General features: G+C 39.1%; 1 protein-coding gene across 3 annotated transcripts in view; it reads right to left on the bottom strand.

Moving 5' to 3' along the window:
- Positions 1-5,826: 5,826 nt before the first annotated feature.
- The window catches only part of gtr3 (Solute carrier family 2, facilitated glucose transporter member 3), a 22,065-nt gene continuing 9,165 nt past the window's right edge, over positions 5,827-18,726 (bottom strand). For 2 of the 3 annotated variants that reach the window (NM_001173883.1, XM_014153326.3), the window contains 9 exon segments: positions 5,827-6,492; positions 6,683-6,886; positions 7,034-7,135; positions 7,277-7,381; positions 8,942-9,129; positions 10,327-10,489; positions 10,750-10,990; positions 11,411-11,571; positions 12,097-12,201. In NM_001173883.1, the coding sequence (NP_001167354.1) occupies positions 6,259-6,492; positions 6,683-6,886; positions 7,034-7,135; positions 7,277-7,381; positions 8,942-9,129; positions 10,327-10,489; positions 10,750-10,990; positions 11,411-11,571; positions 12,097-12,201 (1,503 nt within the window). In that variant the 3' untranslated portion in view covers positions 5,827-6,258. 3 annotated transcript variants of the gene reach the window in all.

The raw sequence follows: 18,726 nt of genomic DNA, 5'->3' as shown, positions 1-18,726 counted from the left end.
ATTCCGGGTGTAGCAAAATGCTTGTGCTTCTAGCTCCGACAGTGTAGTAATATCTAACAAGTAATATCTAAAAAATGACACAACATATACCCAATACACACAAATCTAAGTAGGAATGAATTAAGACTGCATACATATGGATGAGCGATGTCAGAGCTGGACGGAGTAAGATACCGTAGAATAGTATAGAATACAGTTTATACATATGAGATGAGTAATGCAAGATATGTAAGCATTATTAAGTGAATGAGATACCGTAGAATAGTATAGAATACAGTATATACACATGAGATGAGTAATGCAAGATATGTAAGCATTATTAAGTGAATGAGATACCGTAGAATAGTATAGAATACAGTATATACATATGAGATGAGTAATGCAAGATATGTAAGCATTATTAAGTGAATGAGATACCGTAGAATAGTATAGAATACAGTATATACATATGAGATGAGTAATGCAAGATATGTAAGCATTATTAAGTGAATGAGATACCGTAGAATAGTATAGAAAACAGTATATACACATGAGATGAGAAATGCCAGATGTAAACATTAAGTGACTAAGATACCGTAGAATAGTATAGAATACAGTATATACATATGAGATGAGTAATGCCAGATATGTAAACATTATTAAAGTGACTAGTGTTCCATTCCCTAAAGTGGCCAGTGATTTGTAGTTTATGCCTATAGGCAGCAGCCTCTAATGTGCTAGTGATGGCTGTTTAACAGTCTGATGGCCTTGAGATAGAAGCTATTTTTCAGTCTCCAGCTTTGATGCACCTATACTGACCTCGCCTTCTGGATGATAGCGGGGTGAACAGGCAGTGGCTCGGGTGGTTGATGTCCTTGATGATTTTTTTGGCCTTCCTGTGACATCGGGTGCTGTAGGTGTCTTGGAAAATCATCAAGGACATCAACCACCCGAGCCACTGCCTGTTCACCCCGCTATCATCCAGAAGGCGAGGTCAGTATAGGTGCATCAAAGCTGGAGACTGAAAAATAATGCAACGGCTTGGCACTGTTGTAAATGTGTGTACTAAACCAGAACATGCAGACACTGTATCAGGAGAATCAGGAGTATCAGGAGAAAATGACAAGTAATTGAATGAGGACTGGTGACGTGCACTGCACTTACCACATTTGCTGCACTAACTGGGAGTTGAGTGTTGGACTGTACAAGGAATCAGCACTAACCAGTTGGTATGGTCACTAGTGGTTTTATTTCCAGATCAAACGTCAAACATCATTAAGTTGTTACAGTGTTCAGTGAGTTCTACAAGGCAGAGGAGGTTTTGTGTTGTATCGTGGGAAATGTAGTTTCCACCAGGCAGCATTTGTTACCAAGATATAGTGTTACATAAACACAGAAGAACCACAGAATAAACCACACAGAATACATACAGTGAGGTTGATATACACACAGATACAAGGAAAGTGCATTTATGTCTTTGAGGAGACACAGCAAAGCCGAATGTTGTTGTTTTATGACGAACATTACAAAGACAGAGCACAAAACGTTCTCGGAAAAAAACCTACTGAGAATATCAGACTTCTGATTTTTCAATGGCACAAAAATTCACAGATTCCCTTTAAAATAAAAACATATTTATAGGGCTCTTTATTAGAACATAATAGAACAATAATTATACAGTAGTCATTGACTCATCTATATCTGTTTAGCTCTCTCTCTCTCAGTCGCACTGGGGGTTTTATAGGGGTGTGGGGCGTCAGGTTTTTTATGTACAGTGGACGAGGAGGCTTGTCTTTAACTTTCTAGGTTGTTAAAATGAAAAAAATGTTTTAATGATTAATTATTGGGCCAATAAAGGTCATTTTTAAAGAAATAAAATCCTCCTGTACAGTGGAACACTTACATACTAAAAAAATTTATTAATACACAAGAGCGCCCATTGAACCACTGCATTCATAATATACACATTAACATCATGTTAGCACAATATGTATGGCAGCGAATGGTAGAGTACATCACGATAGCTACATTCAGTAGTATGTGCAGAGTGCAAGCAGCAGTGCCAGAAACATTATGAAATTAGTTATGAAAGCTATGAGGAAAGCTATCATAACAGGAATGTATTTTGTCACAGACACATATTAACATACTGTATATGTACACACCACATTCAAGAAAAGCCAGATTGCCAAAGTGATGATAGGTCAAATGTTGTTTTAGGCCAAAAGGTAGAAAAGTGCTCAGTTATCAATGAGTAACAACATCCCATGAGTAATAATACAACAGAAATGTATTAGTAGATACTGTATGAGACACAGAGAAGATATTTGCCACCATTATGGAATATTAGCTACAATATAGTAGAAATAACTTTCAACCATGTATAACAACAACTAACCTGGTCAAAACCTACACAAGACTCCACAATCACAATACAGTATTACACCACTGAAGTTTCACGATTTTTAGACACTTTTAGCATGTTGTTGTCACAATAAATACTATTACTTTAGTATTGGTATATACTCTCATTTAATGGTAGACATCTTGTTGGAACAACTATTTTCAGGATGTTCCTAACAAATCTATGTTCCTAACAAATCATATATCGTCTTCTACTGTGATCATATACTTCACACTTGGTAGGTTGTTAAAATGACTAGAAATTCAGTCTTAGAAACGGTCTGATTAAAAATATAAAGGTTAGATCTAGTCTATGATAAATTATATTCTATGATATATAGAATATATAGAAGTCTTCACACACAAAGCAATCACAGCTCATGTTACGCGCGGTTGTCTTTAGTAGATTGTGAGATCTCACTCCAAAAACTGCGTAGCCACTATACATCATACTGAGGTCAATGTAGACTTTCAAGTACTAGTAGTGGTTGAATGTCATTGTTCCATAGTGGTAAAATGTCATTGTTCCATAGTGGTAGAATGTCATTGCTCAATAGTGGTATAATGTCATTGTTCCATAGTGGTAGAATGTCATTGTTCCATAGTGGTAGAATGTCATTGTTCCATAGTGGTAGAATGTCATTGTTCCACAGTGGTTGAATGTCATTGTTCCATAGTGGTAGAATGTCATTGTTCCATAGTGGTTGAATGTCATTGTTCCATAGTGGTTGAATGCCATTGTTCCATAGTGGTTGAATGTCATTGTTCCATAGTGGTTGAATGTCATTGTTCCATAGTGGTTGAATGTCATTGTTCCATAGTGGTAGAATGTCATTGTTCCATAGTGGTAGAATGTCATTGTTCCATAGTGGTTGAATGTCATTGTTCCATAGTGGTTGAATGTCATTGTTCCACAGTGGTTGAATGTCATTGTTCCATAGTGGTTGAATGTCATTGTTCCACAGTGGTTTAATGTCATTGTTCCACAGTGGTTGAATGTCATTGTTCCATAGTGGTTGAATGTCATTGTTCCATAGTGGTAGAATGTCATTGTTCCATAGTGGTTGAATGTCATTGTTCCATAGTGGTTGAATGTCATTGTTCCATAGTGGTTGAATGTCATTGTTCCATAGTGGTAGAATGTCATTGTTCCATAGTGGTTGAATGTCATTGTTCCACAGTGGTTGAATGTCATTGTTCCATAGTGGTTGAATGTCATTGTTCCATAGTGGTAGAATGTCATTGTTCCATAGTGGTTGAATGTCATTGTTCCATAGTGGCTGAATGTCATTGTTCCACAGTGGTTGAATGTCATTGTTCCATAGTGGTTGAATGTCATTGTTCCATAGTGGCTGAATGTCATTGTTCCATAGTGGCTGAATGTCATTGTTCCATAGTGGTAGAATGTCATTGTTCCATAGTGGTAGAATGTCATTGTTCCATAGTGGTAGAATGTCATTGTTCCATAGTGGTTGAATGTCATTGTTCCACAGTGGTTGAATGTCATTGTTCCACAGTGGTTTAATGTCATTGTTCCATAGTGGTAGAATGTCATTGTTCCATAGTGGTAGAATGTCATTGTTCCATAGTGGTAGAATGTCATTGTTCCACAGTGGTTGAATGTCATTGTTCCATAGTGGTTGAATGTCATTGTTCCATAGTGGTTGAATGTCATTGTTCCATAGTGGTTGAATGTCATTGTTCCATAGTGGTAGAATGTCATTGTTCCACAGTGGTTGAATGTTATTGTTCCACAGTGGTTGAATGTCATTGTTCCATAGTGGTAGAATGTCATTGTTCCATAGTGGCTGAATGTCATTGTTCCATAGTGGCTGAATGTCATTGTTCCACAGTGGCTGAATGTCATTGTTCCACAGTGGCTGAATGTCATTGTTCCACAGTGGTTGAATGTCATTGTTCCACAGTGGTAGAATGTCATTGTTCCATAGTGGTATAATGTCATTGTTCCATAGTGGCTGAATGTCATTGTTCCACAGTGGCTGAATGTCATTGTTCCACAGTGGCTGAATGTCATTGTTCCACAGTGGTTGAATGTCATTGTTCCATAGTGGTTGAATGTCATTGTTCCATAGTGGTAGAATGTCATTGTTCCACAGTGGTTGAATGTCATTGTTCCATAGTGGTAGGATGTCATTGTTCCATCGTGGTAGAATGTCATTGTTCCATAGTGGTAGAATTTCATTGTTCCATAGTGGTTGAATGTCATTGTTCCATAGTGGTAGAATGTCATTGTTCCACAGTGGTTGAATGTCATTGTTCCATAGTGGTTGAATGTCATTGTTCCATAGTGGTTGAATGTCATTGTTCCATAGTGGTTGAATGTCATTGTTCCATAGTGGTTGAATGTCATTGTTCCACAGTGGTTGAATGTCATTGTTCCATAGTGGTTGAATGTCATTGTTCCACAGTGGTTGAATGTCATTGTTCCATAGTGGTTGAATGTCATTGTTCCATAGTGGTAGAATGTCATTGTTCCATAGTGGCTGAATGTCATTGTTCCACAGTGGTTGAATGTCATTGTTCCATAGTGGTAGAATGTCATTGTTCCACAGTGGCTGAATGTCATTGTTCCACAGTGGTTGAATGGCTTTGCTCCATATATTGCCTCTACCCCTATGTGATACATGATTTGGAGTACATCTGAGATTCTTCAAAGTTCCTCCACACATTCTCTCAATCTAATTGTCTTGAAGAAACTGTTAACATGCTGTCTAAGAATTCTACTATCATACTGGCTGAACCCGGAATTTATGTTTCATGTACTATTTGGAGACTTGAAGAAATGTTACTTCTGAACTCCTCATTAGCATAGCTATGATAGGCCAGCCAGGCATTAGAAGCCTATACTGTATGACGTCTGATGAGGCAGACAGAAGCCACAGATATGTGTGAGCCATGCCAGTGTTCTAGCTGACTCAGTGTTCAGGGAGAGACACGTCCGTACTGTTGAGTCTCTGTGACAGTTCAAGGTCAGGCTCCAGAGACGTAAAGGCTAGGTTAGGATACACCAGGCAGAGAGACAGATAGTCTAGGTTAGGATACACCAGGCAGAGAAACAGATAGGCTAGGTTAGGATACACCAGGCAGAGAGACAGATAGGCTAGGTTAGGATACACCAGGCAGAGAGGAAGATAGGCTAGGTTAGGATACACCAGGCAGAGAGACAGATAGGGTAGGTTAGGATACACCAGGCAGAGAGACAGATAGGCTAAGTTAGGATACACCAGGCAGAGAGACAGATAGGCTAGGTTAGGATACACCAGGCAGAGAGACAGATAGGCTAGGTTAGGATACACCAGGCAGAGAGACAGGCTAGGTTAGGATACACCAGGCAGAGAGGATTTTTATGTTCCTGGACTGTCCTCCCAAACCCACTGACCGCAGTACACATCAACCCAAATCCTATTCCCATTTTAACCCAAGTGAAGGACAATATGGGAAGTTTATTACTGAACATTGGTAAAAGCTAATTACAAATTATCATTAATAACTTACAGTAATAAATACTTTAGGCAGTTTAAATGAAAATGACTGAAGGCACACACACACATGCGCACCCTCACACACAGTAAACAAATCCTCTTTGACACAAACTCTCATGATGCCTGCATTATCATCCCCAACCCTATTCCCAACACACACTATACACACACCCTGACACTAAGCTGCTATTTCATATGGAAGCTCCTCTCCATACAGTGCATATCCCTAGTCCTGCACTTTAAAAGTCCAATTCAACCTAAAATGGACAAAAAGTTTTGTTTTGATCTTAAACTCCCTACATTACCAGTATCTATGCACAAGGGGCATCTCTACCTGTTCCACTATCTACGGATTTGCTGACGATCACCTCTTTTACTTCTCTTCCGTCGGAAACTCAACCATTGGAACTTTCTCCGTCGTCGGGGAAACGGGCAGGGTGACCATACCCTCTGGGGGAGGAGATTGGGCTCCTGCAGTGCCGGCAAATCCTTTGGCAATGTCGTCAAAGGTCCGCCCCTTGGTCTCCGGGACTTTGAAGTAGGTGAAGACGAAGAAGAATATGAGGAAGATCATGAAGATGATGAAGACGTAAGGACCACACAGCTCCTGTAAAGGAGAGAGAGAGAGAGAGAGGAGGTTAGAGAGTAACACAATCTAAGCTGTAAAGTTTGTCTGACGTTTTGGTCTTATAACGGTGCCAATCGCATTCATTCAGCTTTGAGGCCTGCAGATTTATCTTGATACATATACATAGGTGTCTGTAGTGAGAGGGGTAGGATGAGGAAGAAGAACCAACCTCCAGTTTGGGGAAGCCCAGCCCGACCAGGAAGTTGGCGGTCCAGTTGGAGCAGCCTGCGACGGCCATAGCTGCAGGCCGAGGCCCCTGGGAGAACAACTCAGCAACTATGAACCATGGGATAGGACCTGGGCCCATCTCAAAACTGGCCACGAAGGCAAACACCGCCACGATGGCCAGGTAGCTCAGAGACGTGTTGGTCTTCTACTCAGAGAGGAGGGAAGGAATGGAGGGATCAAACATGTTAAGCAGTGGAATAAAATCCAGTCAAGGATTTTTATGGTGTGACAAGAATAGTTATTGTCGGGTTCTTGACATTTGAAATGATGGACAGCCGAGATTGAAACTCACCACCAATGAGAGAGAGATGGTCATGAGCAGAGCACTGACAGCCATTCCAGCCAATCCGATGAGGTGCAGGGTCCTTCGTCCCGCCCTCTCCACCAGGAAGAGCTGTGAATCAAACAAGGAAGTGCTTAGAATGTGTCCAACGGTATCACATTTCATATTGTAGTCTGGTCTAAGGTAGTGCACTATCAAACTTTACTATTTCTGTATTATTATACTTGACCAGATATGTGTTAAAATACTTACAGACACCACTGTGAATAGCGTGTTGACCACCCCAGCTCCTATAGTGGCGTAGATGGGCTGGGTCACCCCGGCAGTGTCAAATATACCTGTCGAATAGTAGAACACCTGAGGAGGAAGTAGGAGAGAGGAAGAGGTTGTTGATTACATTCATAACCAATATGAGGATATGTATCTAGTTAAATCTAGTTGTTGTTGACCCATGTTTACTCCTACAGACAGAGAGAGGGCTGTTGTTTCAGTGTGTTCTGTGGCCATCTGGGTTTGATTGATGCTGTATTTATAATTGTTTTATGTAACTTTTATTTAAGAAGGGAGTCATGCGGAGACCACTGTCTCTTTAGCAGATGAGCCCTGCATGAACACATCAATAAACAACAGTTTACCTATACATATCTATATACACATCAATAAACAACAGTTTCACTATACATATCTATATACACATCAATAAACAACAGTTTACCTATACATATCTATATACACATCAATAAACAACAGTTTACCTATACATATCTATATACACATCAATAAACAACAGTTTACCTATACATATCTATATACACATCAATAAACAACAGTTTCACTATACATATCTATATACACATCAATAAACAACAGTTTACCTATACATATCTATATACACATCAATAAACAACAGTTTACCTATACATATCTATATACACATCAATAAACAACAGTTTACCTATACATATCTATATACACATCAATAAACAACAGTTTACCTATACATATCTATATACACATCAATAAACAACAGTTTACCTATACATATCTATATACACATCAATAAACAACAGTTTCACTATACATATCTATACACACATTAATAAACAACAGTTTACCTATACATATCTATATACACATCAATAAACAACAGTTTACCTATACATATCTATATACACATCAATAAACAACCATTACACTATACATATCTATATACACATCAATAAACAACCATTACACTATACATATCTATATACACATCAATTACAAAATACATGAAAAGCAAACACAAAACACGAAATTTAAAACACAATCATATGAAACAAACACATTGTTCAGTAAAAGGGCCCTCTAACATCCATCTGAATTAGGCCCAGTCTAAAGGTCATTGCGCCATCTCCATTAGATCTTAGGGTGATCATCTCGCTAGCCAATCATGTTATTATGCTACAGCCATTCCACTTAATCAAACGCTTCATTCCTCAGCCTCTGGGCTGAAGAGGAGGTGGTGCCTTGACAGTCTCTGTATGTTGGCATCTCTTCACTGAATCATTTAGTTTCAGTATTCTAACGTTGAACTGTGAGAGTTGCAACATTACACGTCCTACTACATTTGCCTATACGCAATAACTTTATCTGGAAAGGCTCATTGTGAACTTATTCTTTTGAAATCTGTGGCTATGCTTCTCTTTCCTCATCTAATTTCCTTCATTACTAATTTATAAAAGGGCTGGATAGGTTTCCACCATATTGCTTCCACCTGTCATGTATTGTTAGATCAGGGGTCATGGATTAAGAGAAGGAAAAACTCTCTGTCCTACTTAAAGGCTTTTCCCTGATGTTTTACTTAGTTCGATTATGTAGTATGGAAGAACTCCTAGCCCTAATTATGTTGCATTGTGGGAGTTGTAGTCTACTCACCGCGTTGATGCCAGAGAGCTGCTGGGAGAGCTGCAGGATGATGGCGATGATGATTGGCTGACGGTAGGCTGGCGAGCGGAAGAGTTCTGGAATAGTGACCTTCTTCTCCATGGCCATCTTCATCCCTTCTTCCTTCATCTCCTGGATGTCATCACTTACGTCCTCACAGCCACGCAGACGCACCAGGGCTGGAGGGAGGGCGAGATATTTTTTAAATACTAGGTATTTTCTGATACTAATGAATCCCAAATAAACAAAAGAGTAATTGTCATGTAATTACTTTTACACCACATAGTTTCCAAGTAAACAGTCAAATAAAAAAGTCCCCAAAATGAGTGCTGTGCCATATGATCAGTAATATCTCCTTTATTTAATATGATCAGTAACATCTCCTTTATTTAATATGATCAGTAACATCTCCTAGGTTTAATATGATCAGTAACATCTCCTTTATTTAATATGATCAGTAACATCTCCTTTATTTAATATGATCAGTAACATCTCCTTTATTTAATATGATCAGTAACATCTCCTAGGTTTAATATGATCAGTAACATCTCCTAGGTTTAATATGATCAGTAACATCTCCTATGTGTAATATGATCAGTAACATCTCCTATGTGTAATATGATCAGTAACATCTCCTATGTGTAATATGATCAGTAACATCTCCTTTATTTAATATGATCAGTAACATCTCCTATGTGTAATATGATCAGTAGCATCTCCTTTATTTAATATGATCAGTAGCATCTCCTTTATTTAATTTGATCAGTAACATCTTCTATGTGTAATATGATCAGTAGCATCTCCTTTATTTAATATGATCAGTAGCATCTCCTTTATTTAATATGATCAGTAGCATCTCCTGTGTGTAATATGATCAGTAACATCTCCTATGTGTAATATGATCAGTAGCATCTCCTTTATTTAATATGATCAGTAGCATCTCCTTGATTTAATATGATCAGTAACATCTCCTTTATTTAATATGATCAGTAGCATCTCCTTTATTTAATATGATCAGTAACATCTCCTAGGTTTAATATGATCAGTAACATCGCCTATGTGTAATATGATCAGTAATATCTCCTATGTGTAATATGATCAGTAGCATCTCCTTTATTTAATATGATCAGTAACATCTCCTAGGTTTAATATGATCAGTAACATCTTCTATGTGTAATATGATCAGTAATATCTCCTATGTGTAATATGATCAGTAGCATCTCCTTTATTTAATATGATCAGTAACATCTCCTAGGTTTAATATGATCAGTAACATCGCCTATGTCTAATATGATCAGTAACATCTCCTATGTGTAACATGATCAGTAGCATCTCCTGTGTGTAATGTGATTAGTAACATGTCTCCTCTCCCTGACCTTTGCGAGCCTCCTCCTCCTGGTTGAGGCTGATGAGGAGGTAGCGGGGGCTCTCTGGGCAGAAGGGCAACATGATGCTCTGCACCACAGCAGGGATGGCCGTCAGGGACAGCAGGAGGGGCCACAGGGAGTCTGACCCCAGCAGAAACTCTAGACCAAAGACCTACAGAGCAGAGAGGGACAACAGGATAGCCAGGGTTAAAGCTTAAGGTAGTAGAAAAGTAATGCTCAAACTAAAACAGATTTATCTGGCTTGATTGTACAGAAAAAGGAGATCGGTCAATTACATTCAGTGAAATGAACAGCATTTAAATCAGTTGACCTCAATAACATTAAGTTCAATTAATTAAAATAAACTCAGTAGAGTTTGAACTAAAATAACCTAAATGAAAGTGAACCAGTGCCTGGTCCTCTCTGTGGTACCTGTGCCACCAGGATGCCAATGACCACTCCCAGCTGGTGGAGGGTGCCGAAGGCCCCCCTGAGGTGCGTGGGGGCCAGCTCTCCCACGTACATGGGCGTCAGTCCAGTACACAGGCCACAGAACACGCCAATGACCAGCCTGCCAATGATGACCATCTCAAAGGACTTACACAGGCTGGACAGACCCATCAGAGTTCCACCCAGAAGGGCCAGCACGTTGGCCAGGAGCATGGACTTACGCCTGGGGAGAGGGAGAGAGAGAGAGAGAGGAGGATAGGAAAAGGGGAAAGAAAAGAAAGAAAGTGTGAGGAAAAATGTGTGGTGGTTAGAAAGATGGAAGGAAGCCATTTAGTCCAGTGCCCTGCCAGAGACCATGAATAGCCTGCTAAATAAACAGTGATGAAGTGAGGTGAGATGAGGACAGGTTAGGAGGTAAGACCTCAATTAAAATTACAGCCTCAATTAACATTACAGCACCGAATCGACTAAGGGCCCTTGGCTCATCTTTGAGAGCAAATATTTACATGCCCCACACCTCTCATTGTGGTGCTGGGAATAAAATAAAATAAAACACTACAAAGTCATTACAGATACAAAACCACTTCCACACACACATTTACTGTACATCTGCATTTCTTTGTATCATTAGTCCTTAACTCACCTCCCAAACTTGTCCACCATGACCCCCACAGACAAGGACCCAACCATACCCCCCACACTGAAGATGGCCACAGCGAAGCTCCAAACCATGGTGTTAGTCCCAGAGGAGAAGGGGTCTCCATAACGATCCATAGACACATTCTGGAAGAACCGTCGCAGTTTCTGAGAGTGGAGATGACAGACTTAGAACCTTCAGAGGTTAAAGGTTGGGAATATCACTGAGGATTTAGACAAGTGGTCTAAAATCCTAGTCCTGGAGATGTACAGAGGGTGCAGGCATTTGTTCCAGCCCTGTTCCAGCCCTGACTGTTATAGTCAATACATATGAGTACTGCCACTGACTGCCCACAAGGGGGAGACAAAGTTGAAAACAACAGCACATCCATCCAACTCAGTGTGTGTATGTGTGTGTGTGTGTGTGTGTGTGCGTGTGTGTGACACAACACTAAGTTGATTATAAAAGGAGGTATCAATCCTTTTTGAATAAATAATACATTAATAATGATGACCATTATGACCACTCCCGTATTGCACCACGCGCGCACACACACACACACACACACACACACACACACACACACACACACACACACACACACACACACACACACACACACACACACACACACACACACACACACACACACACACACACACACACACACACACACACACACACACACACACCTGCTCAGGGGCATTGATGACTCCAGTGTTGTATCCGAACTGCAGGGAGCCGATGACGGCTGTAGTGATGCAGTAGAGGAGGTAACAGGTCACTCCCTTCTTCTTCTGGGGATGGAGGAGATAGAGGGAGGAAGAGAGAGAGGGAGAGGGAAAACAGGGAGAGAAAAGCGGGTGATGGAGGGAGAGGGGTGTAAAAATAATAGAAAGAGAGAGAGAAACAGATAAGAACAAGAAAGTGACAGAGAAAAGGATAGCGCACGCGCGAGAGAGAGAGCGAGAGAGAGAGAGAGAGAAACAGGAAATTAGATATCCACTGGTCTAATGCATATGGATGGAGATGTAGTGTACAATAATTCTGTCATTGTCATCATAGCCAGTGTCATAGCCAGTGTCTTGGCCTACAAAGCTCTTGTTGTTCCCAGTGACAGTAGAAAATACACAATGAACCATTCTGTTTGAGATTGTTCTCCCTCTCTTCTGCTTTCTCTCTGAGCATTCACAAGCTGTCACTGTCTACACTGCCACGCTAGCCTAGGTGTTACAAAACAGTGGAAATGGAAGCATCTTTCGCAATCCTGATCGACCCAGAGTCTTGAGGATGAACTGTGAGAAGAATAGAGACTCTATGCTACTATGGATTTATGCTACTTAATTCTACTGTTGAGGCCTATTGTATTGGGTTCGGCTGTTATACCAGTCCAATATGTGTTAATATGCTAATACTAACTACTACTTAAATAAATACCAAGTGAATACATCTGGGATGAAGATTTTTTCTTTTTAGCTGTGGCTTTTTGGTGAATGATAATCAGTTGTCCTTCCAGACATCTCCAATCCAAAATGACATCTAGAATCGGCTTCCTATTTCACAACAAAGCCTCCTTCACTCATGCTGCCAAACATACCCTCGTAAAACTGACTATCCTACCGATTCTTGACTTCTGCGATGTCATTTACAAAATAGCCTCCAACACTCTACTCAACAAACTGGATGTAGTCTATCACAGTGCCATCTATTTTGTCACCAAAGCCCCATATACTACTCACCACTGCGACCTGTATGCTCTCATTGGCTGGCCCTCACTACATAATCGTCGCCAAATCCACTGGCTCCAGGTCATCTATACGTTTTTGCTAGGTAAAGCCCCGCCTTATCTCAGCTCACTGGTCACCATAGCAACACCCACCCATAGCACGCACTCCAGCAGGTATATTTCACTGGTCATCCCCAAAGCCAATACTTCCTTTGGCTGCCTTTCCTTCCAGTTCTCTGCACCCAATGACTGGAACGAATTGCAAAAATCACTTATATCTCCCTCTCTAACGTTAAGCATCAGCTGTCAGAGCAGCTTACCAATCACTGTACCTGTACACAGCCAATCTGTAAATAGCACACCCAACTACCTCATCCCCATATTGTTATTTATCCTCTTGCTCTTTTGCACCCCAGTATCTCTACATGCACATCATCATCTGCACATCTATCACTCCAGTGTTAATGCTAAATTGTAATTATTTCGACTCTATGGCATATTTATTGCCTTACCTCCCTACTCTTCTACATTTGCACACACTGTACATAGATTTTTCTATTGTGTTATTGACTGTACGTTTGTTTATGTGTAACTCTGTGTTGTTGTTTTTGTCACACTGCTTTGCTTTATCTTGGCCAGGTCGCAGTTGTAAATGAGAACTTGTTCTCAACTGGCCTACCTGGTTAAATAAAGGTGAAATATTATTATTTACTTTTTTAATTTAAAGCTGGGCAACATAGCAGCACAAAGCTGATTGGTTATAATGAACGTCTGCTATGCAAAGCCCTGGGCCAGACCAGGGAAAGGAACCCTGTTTGATGTGGTCTCTTTTAAAGGACCAAAACCTACTCATCTGAAATACCACATCTCTTTACAGAGAATGTAGGCTGTAGGAAAGTGACATGACAGTATATCAGTTATTATTACACAAAGGTAGGCTACTCTTTATGACACACACTATTACACATAGATGGGCCAAAGACGAGACATTTAAATTTGGTGTCCCAATGCCATTTATTTAACATAAAAAGATAAATATGTATAAATATAATATTAAATCACTCAACTCTGACCTTTCTTTTGACCCATAAATATTTGTGTTGAAAACTATTCAATTAAAGGAGTTGCGTCAAAATGTCCTTCAGTGTAACTTTCCGGGTTAAAATTCGAATGACAATAGTGTTTTTAAAATCTAGAAATTCATCCTAAAAATATAAATGAACACCCATGGCATAATTATGTTAGTGTTGCAACAATATATAGGATAATGGGCAACATACTGTATGTAAAAAATATTTAAAAACTTGAATAACTTTTGTCTGGACTTTTGCGATCATTCAATGTCATTCAGTATCACAAAGGTAAAAAGCCATTTTAAAGCATATCACATGATGGTAATCATGTGACAGTGTGTGACATCACAAAGAAGACCTATTGAAGACCCTCTATCAATGTGATGAGGTGAGTAAATCTCTCTGAAATATTTGATGATTTCACCTTTTCACCCTCTAGTAACCTTTGTACCAAAAACGCATGTCCATCAGTACAATACTTTTAATGTTACTATTTTATAAAAAGCTATATTAAATATGAAAAGTAAGGATAATGTCATGTCCTGACCAGTAAAAGGGGTCATTTATTATTGTAGTTTGGTCAGGACGTGGCAGGGGGTGTTTGTTTTATGTGTTTCGGTTTTTTTTGGTTAATGTTCTATGTTAGAATATTTCTATGTTTGTTCTAGTTTTTCTATTTCTATGTTTAGTTTATTGGGTTGACCTTCAATTAGAGGCAGCTGTTCCTCGTTGCCTCTAATTGAAGGTCCTATTTAGTAGGGGTGTTTTTTCATAGGTTTTTGTGGGTAGTTGTTCCTTGTTTAGTGTTTGTGCACCTGACAGGACTGTTTCGTTTTGTTCTTTTTTTTGTATACGTATTTATTTGTTTCTCCTTCTTCAAAATAAAAAGAAGATGAGTATACATATTCCCGCTGCATTTTGGTCAAATCCTTACGACAATCCTGACAGAACTACCCACCAACAAAGGACCAAGCAGCGGGGTAAGGAGCACGATGAAGAAGGATGGAAGGGCTATGGAGGAGAGGATACAATCCTGCTAACGGGATTGGTTGGACAACAACCAGTGAGATATTCAAAACCAATATTCAAAACAAAATAATCTCAAAATTAAAATTCAAGTATTTAATGGCATTTTAAAGATACTCTACTCATTAATCCAATCACATTGTCTTATTTCAAAAAGGCTTTACGGTGAAAGAAAAACATTCGATTATTTTAGCATAGCATCTCAGCAACAAAAAAAAAAGCCATTTTCCAAGCACGATAGCCATCCCAAAACCAGATATACAGCTAAAATTAAGCACTAACCTTTGACAATCTTCATCAGATGACACTCCTAGGACATCATGTTAGACAATACATGCATTTTTTGGTTCGATCAAGTTTATATTTATATCCAAAAACCCCATTTTTACATTGGCGCGTGACGTTCAGAAAATGTTTTCTCCCCATAACTGCCGGTGAATAGGCACATTTAATTTAACGAAGAACTCATAAACGTTGAAAAATGTTATAACAATTATTTAAAGAATTAGAGATAATCTACTCCTTTATGCAACCACTTTGTCAGATTTCAAAATAACTTTACGGAAAAAGCACATTGTTCAATATTCTGAGTACAGAACTTAGCCTTCAATGCTAAGCTATACAGATAGCCTACAACCACGGCGTCGACAAATCTCTAACAATATGTTCGAAATATTTACTTACCTTTGCTGATCTTCGGCGGAATGCACTCGGATGGGCACCCACTTCCACAAGAAATTTTCATTTGTTCTGCAAAGTCCATCATTTATGTCCAAATACATCCATTTTGTTGACCCATCCAGAACACTTTACAATGCCATGTGGCGTGGACGCATATCCATAGACGAAATGTTCAAAGTTCCATTACCGTTTGTAGAAACACGTCAAACGATGTTTACAATCAATCCTTTAGGGTATTTTTTTACGTAAAATTGCGATAATTTTACAACCGGGCAATAGCTATTCATTCCAGAAGAAAAATATAAAAATGATGACTTCACGTGTACGCGCATCATAAGACACCTCTCCTCAGACTGGCCAATGATTGACTGAGCCAAAATGATCTGCCCGGTAACAGATGACGGTTGAAACCTGTTCCTAAAGATTGTTGACAGCCAATGGAAGAGTTAGGAGGTGTAACGTAAATCCTATGTCACTGTAGTTTTCCAAGGGATTCTAAACAAAAACTACATTTCTAAATTCTCCCACTTCCTGATTCAATTTTTCTCAGGTTTTTTGCCTGCCATATGAGTTCTGTTATACTCACAGACACCATTCAAACAGTTTTAGAAACTTCCGAGTGTTTTCTATTCAAATCTATATGCATATTCCATTTTCTGGGCCAGAGTAGTAACCTGTTTAAATTGGGTACGTTTTTCATCCAGTATTTTAACAAAATCTTGTCATACCGTATAACACCAGTATTTCATATTAAAATATAATAACTTTGTTTTGTTGACTCAGAGAGACAAAAACTAATCTCAAAGGTAAAGATATTTTCATAGATTTTAGAATTTGATTTTAGAATTTGTCCAATGAACATAAAAAAGCCTTTTAGGGAATGTGTAATTGCTGTTTTATTTTTTTGCTACTTTGAAAACATTATACGTCTTTGAACCAGATACTAATATATCAATTTCCAACATAAACACAGCATAAGGCAGTGATGTCAAATATCCAGCTCTTCCACATAACAGACTTTCATTATAACCAATCAATGGGTGTTGTTTAGTCCAGTGATTCTCAACTGGTGGGTCCTGACTGTCACGATTTTCGTAAGGGTTTGACCAAAATGCAGTGGGAATATGTATACTTATCTTCTTTTTATTTTGAAGAAGGAGAAAAATAAATACGTATACAAAAAAAGAACAAAACGAAACAGTCCTGTCAGGTGCATAAACACTAAACAAGGAACAACTACCCACAAAAAACCCATAGAAAACACACCCCTCTTAAAAAGGACCTTCAATTAGAAGCAACGAGGAGCAGCTGCTTCCAATTGAAGGTCAACCCCATTAACTAAAAATAGAAATAGAAAGACTAGAACGAACATAGAAATATACTAACATAGAACATAGAACATTAACCACAAACCCCGAAACACATAAAACAAACACCCCTCTTACATAAGAACATAGCCCAACAAACCCCGAAACACTCTAAACAAACACCCCCTGCCACGTCCTGACCAAACTACAATAACAAATAACCCCTTTACTGGTCAGGACGTGACACTGACCCAAATTTGTGTCACGGGAGATTGGGTTGTGGGTGTCTGAGTGGGTTGCGGGTGGTTTTTTTAAATGAAGAAATTCTCCAGACTGAACTTAAACAACTTAAACCAGATAGAAAGGCTGTAGAAATTATAATGAACTTACATTTGTAAATAATTTAATCTTCTAACCTAACTTTTCTTCAATCACAGTATTATCAATATATAGACTAGCAGCACTATTTTAGTTGATTTTATGGTCTCAAGCCGGTGAGTTTATTAACATTCTTCATCAAGAATTTGTGCAAAATGTAATTAATGACAATGAAAGAGGTGGGAATATTGTTCTCTTGTCATATAATTGCTACATTTACCTTTAATATAGCATAAAAAAAAGTTCTAGATTATATATTGCTGATTCTTTTTCGCGATGCAAATAATGGGTCGCAATTGAGACAACCTGGTTCAATTTGGGTTCCGAGGCAAAATCAGTTGAGAACCCCTGGTTAAGTCTGTATGTCTGCTACAGGAGACACAGTGAGCGTCCTCTCAGGAGAGCAGTATTACATCATATGGTCTCTGTCCACCGCGTCACCAGACTTAATATCTACATATTTCACCAAAATGACACAATAACACGGCATGGCAGTATCAATAACATTATCATACACAGGCTCAGTGAACCTGCACAGGACATTGATAGATTGATATGAGGGAACAGTGAGCATACTGGTAACTGCCAAAATAAAGGAAACACTTGAGTAAATGAGGGTTCTGGGCTGGTGGCTCTGTTATGCTGTGGAGGTGCATTTTCCTGGCATGGTTTAGGTCCACTCAATCCCATAGAGGGCAAGGTAAACACCAATAAATACCCAGCCTTTCTGAGTGATCACCTTCAACCTACGGTGAATCATTTCTATCCTGATGGGAGTGGTCTCTTCCAGCATGACAGAACCCACTTCCATTTGAACACTTACGGGAGGTTCTGGAGATGTGCCTGAGTTTATCTCCACCATCAGCAAAACACCAAATTATGGAATTTTTCATGGAAGAATGGTGTCACCTCCAGACACTTGTAGAATCTATGCCAAGGTTCATTGAAACTGTTCTGGCTTGAGGTGACCCAATGCCTTGTTAAGACACTTTATGTTGGTGTTTCCTTTATTTTGGCAGTTCCCTTTATATCACAGTGTGAAAGCAGTGTCACCAAGACAGAGTGCTTTGTGTTGTATTTTCCTGGACTGAACAGTCTGTTCTTGTACTGATATATGTAACTCTGGTTCTT

This window comes from Salmo salar, chromosome 02, assembly GCF_965601325.2.
Source record: "Salmo salar chromosome 02, fSalSal1, whole genome shotgun sequence".
Lineage (NCBI taxonomy): Eukaryota > Metazoa > Chordata > Actinopteri > Salmoniformes > Salmonidae > Salmo > Salmo salar.
This window is presented reverse-complemented; position numbering and strand designations above follow the sequence as displayed.